Source organism: Macaca mulatta, chromosome 7 (assembly GCF_049350105.2).
Source record: "Macaca mulatta isolate MMU2019108-1 chromosome 7, T2T-MMU8v2.0, whole genome shotgun sequence".
NCBI classification, from domain to species: domain Eukaryota; kingdom Metazoa; phylum Chordata; class Mammalia; order Primates; family Cercopithecidae; genus Macaca; species Macaca mulatta.
Genome location: NC_133412.1, coordinates 36,384,966 through 36,402,524, shown reverse-complemented (window position 1 = coordinate 36,402,524; position 17,559 = coordinate 36,384,966). Strand labels below are relative to the sequence as shown.

The 17,559-nt window shown below is 38.8% G+C and overlaps 1 protein-coding gene across 16 annotated transcripts in view; it reads right to left on the bottom strand.

The window, feature by feature from the left end:
- RNF111 (ring finger protein 111) overlaps positions 1-17,559 on the bottom strand; it is a 111,901-nt gene that overhangs the window by 12,544 nt on the left and 81,798 nt on the right. For 8 of the 16 annotated variants that reach the window (XM_015142381.3, XM_001098035.5, XM_015142384.3 and 5 more), the window contains exons 6-8: positions 16,718-17,037; positions 7,884-8,142; positions 2,474-2,822 (exon numbers count right to left, since the gene is read on the bottom strand). In XM_015142381.3, the coding sequence (XP_014997867.1) occupies positions 2,474-2,822; positions 7,884-8,142; positions 16,718-17,037 (928 nt within the window). The remainder of the gene's footprint in view (positions 1-2,473; positions 2,823-7,883; positions 8,143-16,717; positions 17,038-17,559) is intronic. The other 8 variants (XM_015142383.3, XM_077939501.1, XM_015142385.3 and 5 more) reach the window with 1 other exon arrangement.

Genomic DNA, 17,559 nt, shown 5'->3' with positions numbered 1-17,559 from the left:
TTATTTTATATAAACATTAAAGCAGGACAAATTGAAACCTTAATTTTGCTTCATTTACTCTTATATTGCAAAGACATTCAACTATTTTAATGGATGAAAGTTTAAGAGAAAAAAATGTTAACCTTATGCATTTTTTTTTCAAAACACATGTAATGAGTGTTAACACACCTAGGAAACTTATATTTAGCTCCAATCATACTTTTTTTTTTTTTTTTTTTTTTTTTTGAGAGGAAGTCTAGCTCTGTCACCAGGCTGGAGTGCAATGGCGATCTGGGCTCACTGCAACCTCTGCCTCCCAGGTTCAAGGGATTCTCCTGCCTCAGCCTCCTGAGTAGCTGGGCCTATAGGCGCGTGCCACCACACCCAGCTAATTTTTGTATTTTTAGTAGAGGTGGGGTTTCACCATGTTGCCCAGGCTGGTCTCATCTCTTGACCTTGTGATCCGCTCACCTCAGCCTCCCAAAAGTGCTGGGATTACAGGCGAGAGCCACCACGCCCAACCTCCATTCATACTTTTTATTCTGCATCCCAGTTTACTATAATTTCTCTTCCTAAAGTCAGTTAACAGAAGACACTAAAACCAACTTAGTTTCAGGGATTCACTTTTTGTTTGTTTATTTATTTATTTATTTATTTTAAGAGGCAGAATCTTGCTCCCGGATAGCTCAGTGTAACCCTGAACTCCTGGGCTTAAATGAGCCTCCCACCTCAGCCACCTGAGTAGCTAGGATTACAGATGTGTGACACCATGCCCAGCTAAGATTCATTTTTATAGTCTAATTATTTTATATTAGTTTTTAACACATTTGCAGATTTTGCATGTTTATTCTAAACAACATTTTGCCAGTTACTGGAGGATAAGACTCTTAAACTGGCAATTTTCTACATAAAAGGCAGCAACAGCCAGAGATTTGGGATATAATCTTAAATGACAGAACTAAAGCAAAAAGTTACACAAGAGCTGGATCATTAATTAGATCAAGAGTTTGGAAAACAGGTTATGTGAAGGATAAAACAGGAAATTTTTTCAGCTCTACAGGCCATACGTTCTCTGTTGTAACTACTCAGTCTTTGTAGTGTGGAAACAGCCACAAACAACAGACACTTTTTCAGTTTGTTTGTAACTGAAAAACTGCAGCTGTTTTCCAATAAAATTTTGTTTACAAAAATCAGTAAGCAGAATTAGACCAATAGAGTTTGCTGCTCTGAATATGAAAATCAGATCCTGAATACTCAAAAGAAAAAAAAAGTTTCATAAATTTGAAGTACAGTATTTTTCATAAATTTGAAGTACAGTATTTTCACTGTCAGGTTTTGAAAATTCTATTAATACTTTTCTTCCCTCTGGTTAGTAACATTCAAATCTTTGATATCTTTAGATCTCGTTCCTCAGAATCATCAATTTTAACACTGATTTTTACTATGTGATATTGCAGAAACAGACAAAATATTAGTTCGCATCAGACTAGTCTGGGTATTTTTTAAAATTGGTTTGCATAAAGAAATTACCCTGGGTCACATGGTAAAACTGGTCAGATTTTACTAATCTGGTATAAACTTGCTTTTTCAACACATACAATTTAGGAAAAGGCAGGGGAAGATTCTGGTTAGCAAAGAATCAATTTCTTATTGATTTAGTATAAGGATTTAGTATAGTTACTTTTTTGGGGAGAGAGAGAGACAGGGTCTTGCTATGTCACCCAGGCTGCAGTGCAGTGGCATGATCATGGGAGGATCATTTAAGCACAGGAGTTCAAGGACACAGTGAACTATGGTCACACCACTGCACTCCAGCCTTGACCCCCTGGGCTCAGGCGATCCTCTCATCTCAGCTTACCGAGTAGCTGAGACCACAGTAGTATGCCACTACGCCCAGCTACTTTCTTTTTTTTGTAGAGACGAGGTCTCCTTATGCCCAAGCTGGTCTCAAACTCCTGGGCTCATGTGATCCTCCTGCCTTGCCCTCCCAAAGTGTTGGAATTACAGGTGTGAGTCACTGCAGCCACCTATCTTTTGTTTTCTATTGTTGTTAAAGGAGACAAGGTCTTGCTCTATCACCTAAGCTAGAGTGCAGTGACACAGTCACAGCTCAGCTTTGACCTCCTGGGCTCAAATTATCCTCCTGCCTCAGCCTCCTGAGCAACTGGGGATTACAGGCATGAGCCTCACCCAACTTACAGTTACAAGTTACATTATTTCTAAAGACTTCGTGGTGTTTTTTTTTTGGTTGTTGTTGTTGTTGTTTGTTCTTTTTTAAAAAAAAGAAAACAACAACAACAAAAAACAGTATTTTACTGTGTTGCCCACATGGACTCAAACTCCTGGGCTCAAGCAACCTTCCTGGCTCAGCCTCCCAAGCAGCTGTGACTACAAGTGCATGCCACCATGCCTAGTTAGATTTCAGAGTTGTAAAGACCAATGGAAGTAGAAGAAAAAGCAAGCTTGACTTTCTTTTTAAAAATGTAAAACATACGTTGGATGCTGCATCATCCTCCTCCTTTGAACTTCCATCCTCTGCATCACTTCATGAGGATGCAGTCGCTGTGCTGGAGGTGCGGTGGCTGGAATATGGTGCGATATTGGCTGGTGTGTAGGAGGAAGATGCTGAGGGATTGGTGCAGCTGTACTGGCTAAGTGAGTTGGTGGTGGGGGTGCCACAGGATGAGATGTTGCATGAGAAGATATTTGAGAATGGAAAGCATGTACGGGATGAGGAATAACATAATCCACCTGAGGTGGAGGCTGAGTCTGAGGAGGGGGATTTCCATGAGAATGCGGGCAGGCAGAAGCTTGATGATGAAGTGGCCTTGTCAAAGAGGCATCTGCAAGAAAAATATTTCAAGTATGTTACACAGGCACCATGCAGTTGAACATATATTGCTATTATACATTCCTATTGTACTTTTAAAGATATTAGTAGATATTTTTATGAATACTTTATCAAGTATTCAAGCAACTGCTCAAGCAACTTGCTCCCTTCTTACAATAATCTTGGATATCTTATGTAAATATATATTATAATTTAACTTCACTCACAGTTTCACAACATTCTATTATATGAATATACCAAAATGTACTGACAAAATCCCCACTGATAAAAAAGAAACCCAAATGCTATGATAAATATCTGTGTATGTGGTCCCTCCTGCACTCACTCTTTCATTTATATACATGTATACACACATACATACAGATCATTTCTGTAGCATAAATTGCTGTAAGTAGTTGTGGGACAGAAAGAAAAAAATAAATTTAGATGCCAGTTGATAAAATACCCTTTCCAAAAGGTTGCCATAATTAATATTTCCATCAAGAGTACACAGGAAGGGCCGGGCACGGTGGCTCACACCTGTAATCCCAGCATTTTGGGAAGCCAAGGTGGGCAGAATCACCTGAAGCCAGGAGTTCAAGACCAGCCTGGCCAACATGGCGAAGGCCCGTCTCTACTAAAAATACAAAAATTAGCTGAGCGTGGTGATGCACACCTGTAATCCCAGCTACTCAGGAGGCCGAGGCAGGAGAATTGCTTGAACCTAGGAGGTGGAGGTTGCAGTGAGCCGAGAATATGCCACTGCACCCCAGCCTGGGCAACAGAGTGAGATTCTATCTCAAAAAAAAAAAAAAAAAAAAAGGAGTACACATGAAGGCCTGATTACCCCCACACTACCACTAAATTTTTTTTTTTGAGATGGAGTTTCACTCTTGTTGCCCAGGCTGGAGTGCAATGGTGCAATCTCGGCTCAGTGCAACCTCCGCCTCCCAGGTTCAAGCGATTCTCCTCAGCCTTCCAAGTAGCTGGAATTATAGGGATGCGCCACCATCCCTATACAAATTTTTTTTTGTATTTTAGTAGAGATGGCGTTTCTCTATGTTGGTCAGGCTGGTCTCAAACTTCTGACCTCAGGTGATCCGCCCGCCTTGGCCTCCCAAAGTGCTGGGATTACAGGCGTGAGCTACTGCGCCCAGCTCACTACCACTAAATTTTTAAAATAAATGCCAATCTGAGAAAAATCTTTTATTTCTTGACCACTTGCATTTCTTCTCAGAATTATCTATTTACATGCTTAGCCTATTGTATTATTCACCTTTTTCTTATTGACTTATATAAGTATTCTTTGCATATATGGAAGCTCTGTCATAATAGGTGTAAACATTTTTCCAAACTGTCTCTCTCTCTCTCCCCCTACCCCATGTTATCATCCCTGTGCTACATTAAGATGAAGGAGGCATATTTGTTTCCCAATAAATATGGAAGTAAAGTCCTTAATAAGATGGTTCCTCGCATTTCTTCATTCTACATCTTTATGTTTCAAAGTGACTGTTGAAAAATCCCTCTGAGGAATACACATCTTCCTTACTCTTAGAGATGTGCATCTACTTGACATGTAAAAAAAAAAAAAAAAAAAAGTTTGTTTCCTTAGATTTCAATCCAAATTTCATTTTATTGGAAAATGTTCTTGGAAGTCTGATATACAGCAACAGCCATTCTCTAGTTTCATTACAGAAGAGTTTTCAATTTTTAATGCTTTTGATTCATTCAGCAAGGGCAGAAGTTAGGTAACCACAACTCAACTATATTTTTAAAGTATGCCTTGTTTGTATGTACTTAAAGGAAACTTTCAACAAATCTAATTTTTAAAAGTTGCAAGACAAATTTTTAAACCAATTTTCGAACTGTTTTCAAATCAATGCTTTACTCTTTGAGAAGGCACAAAGCTCAGTAGCTCTTAATCATAAAAAATGAATACACTATGTTTATGATTGTTAACTATCCTTTCTCAAATTCACAGCATTTTTTCTAGTTTCAAAGTGTTATATTTGTGTAATCATTATACAAGACAATATTCACAAATATTACAAAACAAGAAGTTCTGTTTCAGAATGAGTCCATTTATTTAACTACTCTTAACACATCACTTTAATTCACTGTTTATCTAAACAAAACAGGTTGCTGATCATTTTAAGAATGACATAGTCTACATTCCCAAAAACCCTTTCCCTTCCTCTATTTGTGTTCCCAACAGTTTAAAAAAACAAAAAGTCTTGATATTGTTTCCTAGACATTCAACGTATCACTTGCAGATGTAGTATTATGATTTGTTCCAACATTTACTCACTACATTCCTATAGCTTTACAGTGTAGACCAGTTGCTTTGCTTTACAGTGTAGACCATTTGCTTTATGATTAATCATAAGTAGCCTTACCTGTACCTCTCTCTCTCTCTCTTTTTTTTTTTCTTTTGAGACAGAGACTCGCTCTGTCTCCCAGGCTAGAGTGCAGTGGTGCGATCTCAGCTCACTGCAACCTCTGTCTCCCGAGTTCAAGCAATTCTCTTGCCTCAGTCTCCTGAGTAGACGGGATTACAGGCGCCTGCCACCACGCCCAGCTAATTTTTGTATTTTTAGTAGAGACAGGGTTTCGCCAGGTTGGCCAGAGTGGGTTCGAACTCCTGACCTCTGGTGATTCACCCGCCTCGGCCTCCCCACAAGTGCTGGGATTACAGGCGTGAGCCACCGTGCCTGGTCTTTTTTTTTTTTTTTTTTTTTTTAAGAGACAGGTTCTCACTATGTTGTCCAGACAGGAGTACAAGGATTATTCACAGGTGTGATAACAGCACACTGCAACCTTGAACTCCTGAGTTCAAGCAATCCCCCTGCCTCAGCAGCCTCCCGAGTAGCGGGAAATACATGTTCATACTACCAAACCAGGCCTTACGTATCCTCTCAATACATCTTATTAATAAGATAGCAAAACTTTTAAATAATAGCATTTCAAGTACAGTTCTTTTATCACTTAATCAAGACCATAAACCTTTCAAAAGCAAGGAGAGACATATTCTTATTGCACAAGTATTGTTGTTATACATATAAATGTACTTACGAAACAGCAAACTATTCATTTGGATCCAGGTATCACAATTTATAGCCAATAGAAATTATTCCCATTTTACAAGTGTGAAGAATGTAAGGACAGAGAGACTAAATAACTTATCCAAAGTCATTAAGCTAATTAGTGAAAGCTGGGAGGTCAACTCAAATCTATCCAATTCCAAAGCTAGCGCTCTACTACACCATACTGTCTCCCCCAGTTCATTCTGGATGAAAAAGGTTTAAGAACCACATGTTTCACAAGTGAACTAAAGCATACAGGAAATGTTTTTTAAAAGCATGGGCGAGTTGGGGAGAGAATACAGACACTCCTTCAGGAAAAGAAGCCCAAAACAAAGTCATCAAAATGTCTCTAACAGAACATAATACAATTTAAATTTCCTACCTTCATTCTCATTAATACACCCCTAATGAGGTGTGTAAATTGATGCAGCCCCTTGGAGAGAAACTTAATAGTATTTATTTGAAAGTTTATCCCTCTGACATAGCAATCGCATTTCTAGGAAGTTATACTATACATAAACTCAACCATAAACAACTTAAATGTCCATCAACAGAAGACTGATTTAATATACAATGGACTTTATGGAAGTATTAAAAACCAATGAGCTTGATTTGTATGTGCTAATAGGCAAAAATCAAGATATACTGTTAAATTTAAAAACAAAAAGCAAGAAGTAGAATATGTTTGATTTCCCAGTTTTAAAAGGTAAGACATATACATACCTATAGGTACAAAGAAAATTGCTAAAAGCTTTTATAGAACAGTTGCTACCTCTGATATATTAAGATTAGTAAGCTGTGCGAAGAAGCTTTTAAATTCTCATTTTATATTACTCTGCACACTCTGAATGTTTTAGAATGTAACAAATGAGTCTAAAACATTTATTAGGACATTTTGAGAGGAATGAACTTACCCATGAACTGCTTCAGTATATTATTTTTAAAGGATAGGGCAGAAAATTACACATATTGAATTTCAAATAAAAGATGATCAATTAAAAATGAATACCATCAAGTATTACAAAATAGGCCGTGCATCACAGTGGTGCTCACACAAAGAATGGGCCCATTGGTCAACGCTTTGTAAAAACTGTTTCTAAATCTATTTTCCAATTTATACTTTAAATTTTAAGTTGCATTACCGAGAAGGTAAATAATATATTACCAGTTTCACTGTACACATTCTGGGTTGATCCCAGCCGTGTCTGCAGGATGCAGATTTTTTTAAATGACTGGAGTAGAAGAAAAAATCCAAGAAGATATATAACTGAAAATTACCCCTTGCCAGGTAATCAGACCAAAAACACAAATTTCCTTGCTCACTTCCTGGTTCACTTCTGGCATGAATTTTTCAATTTCATTATTAGCTTATGATCTAACAAAATAGTAAATATGTTACACAGCCTTAGGGTATTTATCATTTCTTATGCTATCTAACGAATTTCAATTTCTTTAGAAAAGCATGCCTGGGGTTCTATTTTATTTTATTTTTATAGAAACCAGGTATCACTATGTTGCCCAGGCTGGTCTCAAACTCCTGGCCTCAAGCGATCCTCCTGTCTTGGCCTCCCAAAGTGCTGCGATTACAGGAGTGAGCCATCATGCCCAACCGTGGTTATATTTTAATTGCCTGCATCAAATGAATATAAAAACCCTTTTATAACTCCCAAAGCTTGCTGTGAGGAAATTCTGTCTTATGCCTCAGTTAACTGCTTGAGAATTCTTAAAATTTACTTTACTGTACCTAGAAATACTACTCAACTTTCACATTTCTTCAGCTATCCTAAAGAACAAATCTAAATTCCTTAAGACTTCCATTCAATCCACCTCAATTTCATAATATTAACATGGGGAAAAAAATAACCTACTCTTAAGCCAAGTAAATACTAAAAATTTAAGAACTGGGATTAATTACAGGTTATTTCATAAAGGAGTATAAAATATTTCATTGATATGCCTCTAGATTTTGTGTCCATTAAGTTTATACTTACAAGGGGGAGGCATGTAATGTCGACATGATGAGAGAGAGGGCTGTGGAGGGGGCTGGGGCTGGGGCTGCGCAACCATGCTTGATCCATAGCCATCCATTGATGATAAAGGTTGACTTGGTGCAGCAGCAGCCTGATGGCCAAAGATTGCGGCTCGGGAGGAAGAAACAGGGCAGCAGGGGTCAAATGCAGATGCTCCATGAAAACTGCCACTTCCATGACTTCTGATACCATTGTTGCTCAGGTCTACTGGCAATGCCTGCTATATAAAAAGAAAGTATATTTTATCTTTCTAAAGTTTGGTCAAATATTTCATGTTATATTATAAAAGTATTCCTAACACAAACGAAAAAATATAATCTTTAAATTAGCTTGGAAACAGTAAGATTCTTAGTGTGAAGAACTAGTGAGCACCAACAAAATACTTGGTTATCTTGTATTTATCAAGTGTATCTTGGATTGTGAAAATTGTAGTGGTTTTATAGTTAAACCAATTTTTAAAAATCAAGCATAAGATTTTATCACAAGATGAACAAAAGCTTAATAAAGTCTTTTTGTCTTATAACAAATACATCTTAGAAACTTTAAAATCATACTTCCATATTCTCCTTTATCCCAACATAAATTATGACTAGTACTTTAGGATTCCTTGAGAAATCTATCTCTAGTACTATCACACTAGAGAAAATAGTAAGGTTCTAGGAAAAATCCTGTCTGCCCCAAGTTCCAAACTGTACAAAGTAAGAATTCAACTAAAACTCTAATAAATCTACATTATTCAAAATAACAATGGACATAAGATTTTTCAGACTAAATTATGAATTACCTTTGCCACTTAAAGCTTTCAATTGTTCAAAAAAATAAGAACAAAAAAAGTTAAACCACTACTTCCTTTTATAGACACATTTATTGCATTTTATAGGCACATTTAGTGCTTTGCAGATGTTCAGGGTTTTTTGTTTTGTTTTGAACAAACTGAAGGTTTGTGGCAACACTGTGTCAAGCAAATCTATCAAAGTTATTTTTCCAACAGCATGTGGAAATTCTGTGTCTATCACATTTTGGTAATTCTCATAATATTTATATTTTTCTCATTATTTTATCTGTTATGGTGATAGTCATTGATGTTACTATGATCATTGCTTTGGGCACCAAGAACTGTGCCCATATAAGACAACAAATTTAACAGATAAACATGTGTGTCCTGACCAGATATTTCCCCGTTACCCTCCTCTCCTCTCTTCGGGCCTCCCTATTCCCTGAGACACAACAACACTGAAATTAGGCCAATTAATGGCCTCTAAGTATTCAAGTGAAAGGAAGATTTGCATATATCTCATTTTAAATCAAAACAGAGAAATGATCAAGCTTAGTGAGGAAGGCATGTCAAAAGCCGAGATAGGCCAAAAGCTAGGCCTCTTGCACCAGTTAGCCAAGTAATGAATGCAAAGGAAAAATGCTTGAAAGAAACTGAAAGTACTCCAGTGAACACATAAATGATAAGAAAGTGAAACAGCCTTATTGCTGATCTAAAGAAAGTTTTAGTGATCTAGATGGAAGATCAAACCAGCTACAACATTCTCTTAAGCCAAAGCCTAAACCAGAGCAAGGCCCTAACTCTTCAATTCTATGAAGGCGGAGGGAGGCAACGAGGCTGCAGAAGAAAAGTCTGAAGATAGCAGAGGTCAGTTCATGAAATTGAAGGAAAGAAGCTATCTCTATAAGATAAAAGTGCAAGGTGAAGCAGCAAATGCTGATGCAGAAGCTGCAGTAAGTTATCCAGAAAATCTAGCTAAGATCATTTATGGAAAGGGCTACAATGGATAACAGATTTTCCATGTAGACAAAACCGCCTAATATTGGAAGATGTCATCCAGGACTTTCATAGCTAAAGAGAAGTCAATGGCTGGCTTCAAAGTTTCCAAGGACTGGATGATTCCTGTTAGGGACTAATGTAGTTGGTGGACTTAAAATCCAACGCTCATTTACAATTCCAGAATTCCCAGGGCCCTTTAGAGTTAGGCTAAATCTATTCTGCCTGTGCTCCATTAACAAACAACAAAGCCTAGATGACAGTACATCTATTTACGTGGTTTACTGAATACTTTAAGAATACTGTTGAGACCCACTACTAAGAAAAAAAGATTCCTTTCAAAATGTTACTGCTTGGCAAAAGTGAGACCTTTTCTCAAAAAAGAAAAAAGAAAATTGCTGTTTATTGACAACGCACAGTCACCCAAGAGCTCTAATGATGTATAAGAAGATTAATGTTTTCATAGCTGCTAACACAACATCCAGTCTGCAGACTATGAATCAAGGAGTAATTTCAACTTTCAAGTCTTATTATTAAAGAAATACATTTCATAAGGCTACAGCTGCCATAATAATTCCTCTGATCAAACTGGGCAAAAGTAAATTGAAAACCTTACAGAAAGGAGTCACCATTCTAGATGTCATTAAGAACATTTGTGGTTCATGGAAGGCAGTCAAAATACCAACATTAATAATTTGGAGGAAGTGGATTCCAAGCCTCATGCATACTTGGAGGGGTTCAAGACTTCAGTGGATCTTCGAAGTAACTGCAGATGTTGTGAAGACAGCAAGAAAACTAGAATAAGAAGTTGGACCCTGAAGATGTGACTGAATTGCTGCAACTCATGATAAAAGTTGAATGAGTTGCTTCTGACAGAGAGCATAGAAAGTAGCTTCTTTCTTTTATTTTATATGTATTTTTGGAGATGATGTCTCACTCTATTGCCCAGGCTGGTATACAGTAGGGAAATCTTGGCTCACTGCAACCTCCACCTCCCAGGTTCAGGTGATTATCTGGCCTCAGCCTCGCGAGCAGCTGGGATTACAGGTGCATATCACCACACCCGGCTAATTTTTGTATTTTTAGTACACACAGGGTTTCACCATGTTGGCCAGGCTGGTCTTGAACTGCTGACCTCATGTGATCTACCTGCCTCAGCCTCCCAAAGTGACAGGATTACAGAAGTGAGCCACTGCACCCGGTCTCTTTTACTTTTTTTGAGACAAGGTCTCACTGCGTTGCCTACACTGGAGTGCAGTGATACAAACAGGGCTCACTGCAGCCTCCACCTACCCAGCTCAAGCAATCCTCCCAACTTCAGCCTCCCAAGTAGTTGGGACCACAGGCGCATGCCACTGCACCCAGCTAATTTTTAAATTTTTTGTAGAGACAGAGTCTTGCCATGTTGCCCAGACTGGTCTTTAACTCCTCCCACCTCAGCCCCACAAAGTGTTGGGAACAAACGCATGAGCCACCATGTCTGGCTGGAAATGGTTTTCTTTCTTTTTTTTTTTTCTTTTTAACAAAAAAATTGCAGGCCCCCAGAGACAGCATTTTAAAAAATAAAAAGAAAAGAAAAAACCTACAGCAAAAGTGGTTTTTTGAGATAGAATCTACTCCTGGTAAAGATAGTGGGAACAAGACGGAAATGACAGCAAAAGATTTAGAATATCACACAAACTTAACGTATTACATTAGTACATTACATAAACTTAAAGCAGTTGCAGAGTTTAAAAGGATTGATTCCAATTCTGAAAGAAGTTCTATGGGTAAAATGCCATTAAACAGCATCATGTGCTACAGAGAAATCTTTCATGAAAGGAAGAGTCAATCAATGCAGCAAACTTCACTGTTATCTTACTTCAAGAAATTGCCACAGCCCCCCAATCTTTAGGTGCCACCACTCTCATCAGTCATAGCCATCAACATTAAGGCAAGACCCTCCATCAGCAAAAAGTTTACAATTTGCTTAAGTCTCAGAGGATTGCTGGCATTTTTTAAAAATGTATTAGCAATAAAGTATTTTTAAATTGAATTATTTTTAAACTGAAACATGTACAATAAGGTATTTTTAAACTGAAGTATTTTTAAATTGAAGTATGTACATTTTTTAAACATAATGCCACTGTGAGGTGGACTTAGTATAGTGTAAACATTAAATTTTACATGTACTGGGAAACCAAAAAATACATGTGACTTGCTTTACTGCAGCATTCACTTTATTGTATTTATTGTGGTTGTCTGGAACCAAACCTGCAGTATCTCCAAGGTATGTTTGTATTAGGCATATGATTTTAGAGAAAGCCCACTAAGTTGGGAAATAAACCAGAGGGTAGATTCCATTTCCACTCATCAAGTAATATTTTCCTCCAGAAGTTTTTTATTATTATTATTATTTTTTTTTTTTTTTTTTGAGACAGGATCTCTGTTACCCAGGCTGGAGGGCAATGGTGCAATCTTGGCTCACTGCAACCTCCACCTCCTAGGCTCAAGCGATTCTCCTACCTCAGTCACCCACAAGAAGCTAGGACTAAAGGCAAGAGACCCCACGCCCAGCTAATTTTTGGTTTTTTGTTTCATTTTGTTAGAGACGGGGTTTCACCATGTTGCACAGGGTGTTCTCGAACTCCTGTGGTCAAGCGATCCACTCGTCTCAGCCTCCCAAGGTGCTAGGATTACAGGCGTAAGCCACTGCGCACTGCCTTCCAAAAGCATTTGGAAAAATCCTAAGTAAAACGCTTTCACTTCTAATCTAGAACAAAGGCAAGAATCACTTCTTTGTAATTTTTTTTTTTTTTTTTGAGACGGAGTCTTGCTCTGTCACCCAGGCTGGAGCGCAGTGGCGCGATCTTGGCTCACTGCAAGCTCTGCCTCCCGGGTTCACACCATTCTCCTGCCTCAGCCTCCCGGTGCCCGCCACCATGCCCAGCTAATTTTTTTGTATTTTTAGTACAGACGGGGTTTCACCGTGTTAGCCAGGATGGTCTTGACCTCCTGACCTTGTGATCCGCCTGCCTCAGCCTCCCAAAGTGCTGGGATTACAGGCATGAGCCACCGCACCCGGCCACTTCTTCGTATTCTTAAATACAAACCTACTGCTTAGGTTCATTGGAACCATACTTTTCAAAATGTGATTAAAGATCATAAAGATCTGATGTTATATACGCATTATACACAGGAACTGTTCAATACTGGAAGCTGAGGGGTTTGAGATGATAAAACCTAGGGTAACGCATTTGTCAAAGGCCCAAGTCACCCCGCTGTCCTCAGAGGAACCACAGTAGTCTTTTTAGTTTCAGTGAGCTCTAGGCTCAGGGGGAATAATAGAAACAGAAGGAACTCTGGGTGCTGAAAGGAAAGGGAAGTGATGATACAGAAGCTGGGAAAGAGAAAAGGAGGAGCTCCTTTTGTTTGTATTATTTATCTACAATCAAGCATATATCTGTTCTCCTTCTGTTGAATTAGCAAATGCAATGTATGTCTTCAATTCAGGTAAATAAGGTTTAAGAATAATGTTTTAAGAGTGAATTTAGGTTTATGGTTCCAATCCTTTCCCTACTATTTAGACTAAAATTAAAATTAGATGTGGACTAGAATATCAACATCTTATGAAGGTGACCACATTTCATCTTATCTTCATCTCCAGTCAGTGATTAAGAACATTCCCAGAGTAAAGTAATTCCTAGAAGAAACTGAGGGTTAACATTAAAGAATAAAGGGGAAAAAACAGTAATGAGAACCCTCTTCTTCACAAGTCCAACAGTTCATTCAACTCTTATTCTCAAAAGACAATCAAGGGTAAGCAAGATGAGTATAGTGATAGGACATAATAATTGGCTTACGTAGATTATAAATGACGCATCACACTAATAAACTACTAGGCACGGTGGTACATGCCTGTAGTCCCGGCTAATTGGAAGTCTGGGGCAGGAGGATTACTCGAGCCCAGGAATTTTAGGACAGCCTGAGACACAAGGCAAGACCCTCTCTTAAAAACAAAAAACCAAACAAAACAAAAAGCAGGACGTGGGGTGCGGTGGGGTGAGGTTGGGGAGTGGAGGGGTGTGTGGCAGGGGTGGGTAGGGATGAAAGCCATATCATATCAAAGAAAGCAGTGAGAATTATCTACATGATTACTGCATCTTCTCGGTCTGTAGGTCTAATTTTTCTTTGACTATGCACAATCTGGCACTCAATCATAAGATATCTACAAAATCACAAATCTCAGGTTTTGTTTGCTTCTTCTGCTCCTCTACTTTCTGCTGTGCCCAAATAGGTCTAAAGTGAAGACTATATGAGGTTATTTTATGAGCATGTGATTAATTTTAAAGTCCTACAAACATTGATATGAGTCTGTTGTCTTCAAAAATCTCACTCTCTTTACCTTCAAACCCATTATCACCACCGAATGCCTGGGATCCTGCTGATTCTTCTCAAGTTTTGTTTGCAGTCCAAATACTTCTACTAATACTTATAGATGGGTAAATGGGTTATATTTATTTTACACCAAACAGAACTGTAAAAGAGATCCTACCTATAATTAACTCAAGCTGAAATAAAACATTGTATACATAATTGATGTCTCAAACTAGCTGTATTATTTTATTAATAACAAAATATTCTGCAAATGAGACTTTTGGCAGCTCTTTAATGTAGGAAAAGCTGGTAGACCCACCTCTTCACCATTTTCCTACAATACTTATGAAGCATTTTGTAACCAAATATAGCAAAAGAAAGTTATACTTTCAAGCAGATCCTTTCCTTCAATCCACTGGAAAATTTTTCTTGATGCTCCCTCATTCCCAAGAGATAGGACAGATCTGGACCATCCGTTAATACCCAGAAAGGTTACCAAAATCGAAGTAACATCTAAAATCTCCTTAATTATATTTTCTACTCAATTCAAACTTCCTCTTGATAATAGCAGCTATATTTTTAAAGAGAATACCTATCCTTTTTTTTTTTTTTTTTTTTGAGACGGAGTCTTGGTCTGTCGCCCAGGCTGGAGTGCAACGGTGTGATCTCAGCTCACTGCAACCTCCACCTCCCAGGTTCAAGCGATTCTCCTGCCTCAGCCTCCCGAATACCTGGGATTACAGGCATGTGCCACCACGCCCAGCTAATTTTTGTATTTTTAGTAGACATGGGGTTTCACCAAGTTGGTCAGACTGCTCTCGAACTCCTGATCTCATGATCCACCCACTTTGGCCTCCCAGAGTGCTGGGATTACAGGCATGAGCCACCGCGCCCAGCCCTTATTAATTATTTTTAATCCATCAGACCCAGAAGACATACCATCAAAATTTTAAAAGATGAGGCAAGTACTTTAGGAAAGGTCAGGCGACATAGAAAAGCAGTAGCTTGGCCGGGCACGGTGGCTTAATGCCTGTAATCCTAGGCAAGAAGAGTGAGATTCCGTTTCAAAAAAACAAAAATAAAACAAAAAACAACAACTTCGCAGTCTTGCTCTGTTGCCCAGGCTGGAGTGCAGTGGCGTGATCTTGGCTCACTGCAACCTCTACCTCTAAGGTTAAAGTGATTCTCCTGCCTCAGCCTTCCAAGTAGCTAGGACTACAGGTACACACCACCACACCCAGTTAATTTTTGTATTTTTAGTAGAAACGGGGTTTCACCATGTTGGCCAGGCTGGTCTTGAACTCCTGACCTCAGGTGATCCACTTGCCTTGGCCTCCCAAAGTGCTGGGATTACAGGCGTGAGCCACCATGCCGGCCTCTTTGACTTTTTTTGCAGCACTTTTTTCCTGGAATATTATATGTCAAAATTACAACTTTTCTCTGAAATTACATTTTTTGTTTTGTTTTGTTATTTGTGTTTTTTTTTTTTTGAGATGGCATCTCACTCTGTCGCCCAGGCTGGAGTGCAATGGTGTGATCTTGGCTCACTGCAACCTCCATCTCCCGGGTTCAAGCGATTCTCCTTCCTCAGCCTCCCAATTTGCAACACCCACACTTGTATTACAATCGTACATGGAAGTGACATAACAAAAGTTAAAGGAGCATGGAACATTTGACTTCTTTTACTCCATGTGATCGCCAATACTAACTTAATATTATTTGACATTTTGCGAACTCACTAATAATACCAACTAATTTAATTATAATTTTTTGCTGACATTTTGATTCTCCATAAACTGAAAACCTCATCTGCTCCTGAGAAAACATGCTACAGGTCTGCACGTGAGAAGGCTGTTTATTTCTAGATGAGTGAAGGTTATAGTGAACTCTAGAGTAGGAGGTAAAAGGGGAAAAACTGGGAGAATTTTCCAATTCTTCATGAATTAGCCTAACACTAGAGTTTCAACAATTTGTTTAAAATAAGATCCCAAAGATCAGATTCAACTGTATTTAACTAAAAACATCAAAAACCATTCCAGAATAAAAAAAAATAGTGATTTTTAGATTATGTATCACTTTTGATTACCTACATCCCTGGTCCGTTCAATTAGTTGTAATAATTCAGTCCATCTGAAAATCCCAGAGACTTAATTAAAAAGAAATCACAGACCACAAAATTAGGCCATTTTTGAATGTAAGAATGTGACTAATTCAGTGTATAAAATCTATCCCTAGGGGTTTTTTCTCCTCCTGAAGCCACCACAACTAAAAAAGAAAGGTGGGTTGGTTTTAACTCAAGTAATTACTACCTCATGCTGGGTTTTCCAGTCATCTAAAACAGGAAGAAGGGGAAGGGAAAGAAGAAAGGAAAGGGAGGGAATGAAGGGGAAGAGGAAAGGCAAGAGAGGGAAGGAAGGAGAGAAAGAGAGGGAAGGAAGGAGGGAAAGAGAGAAAGGAAACAGAGGAAGAATGGGAAGGAGTTAAAAAAAAAAGAGGAACGGAGGGAGGGAGGGAAGAAAGCAGGGAGAGAAATGCAGGGAGGGAAGAGAGACAGGAATGAGGGAAGAGGGAGAGAGAGAAAAGCGAGAAGGAGAGAGAAAGAGAAATTGGATGCAAGAGGGAGAGACAAGGGAGGCAGGAAAGAAAGACTGACTCAAATTCCACATACCTGTTCATGATAGCTGGTACCAGAACTACTATTTGCTCCACAAGGTGCTTGTACTTGTGGAGGTCTTTCCACAGGGCAAGCAGGATCACTAAAGGAGGGAGAAACTGGGACAGCTGGGTGGGGAGTATGGTGGTGGTGGTGATGATGTTGAAAATGGTGACCATGCTGCTGAAAGCAACTTGTATGAGGATGTCCTAATGCATGGTGGTTCTGTGACGACCCTCCACATGGTGAGTGCTGGGGACAGCAGGAAGGTAACCTTGGCATTGCAGGAGGGCCAGTTTCCGTTACAGCACTAGATGTAGTTCTCCTTGAGTCATCTTGAAACAGAAAAAAATGCACAGAATAATCAAATCATGAAATATCACTGTGTAAAAAAATAAGTATGGGGTATAAATAATTAATAAATGTTTAAAGAAATGTTTAGTAAATTCAAATCTCCGTAAATAATGTGATAGTGCCACATTCTTTTTTTTTTTTTTTTTTGAGATGGAGTCTCGCTCTTGTTGCCCAGGTTGGAGTGCAATGGTGCCATCTCAGCTCAGCAAAACCTCCGCCTGGGTTCAAGCGATTCTCCTCCCTCAGCGTCCTGACTAGCTGGAATTACAGGCATACACCTCCAGGTCTGGCTAATTTTGTATTTTTAGTACACATGGGGTTTCTCCATGTTGGTCAGGCCGGTCTTGAACTCCCAACCTCAGGTGATCCACCCGCCTTGGCCTCCCAAAGTGCTGGGATTACAGGCATGAGCCACCACGCCCAGCCAATAGTGCCACATTCTTAACATATACATCATATGATTTTAGGCAGTGGTCTTCATTGGGATTTTTCTGAAACTCTAA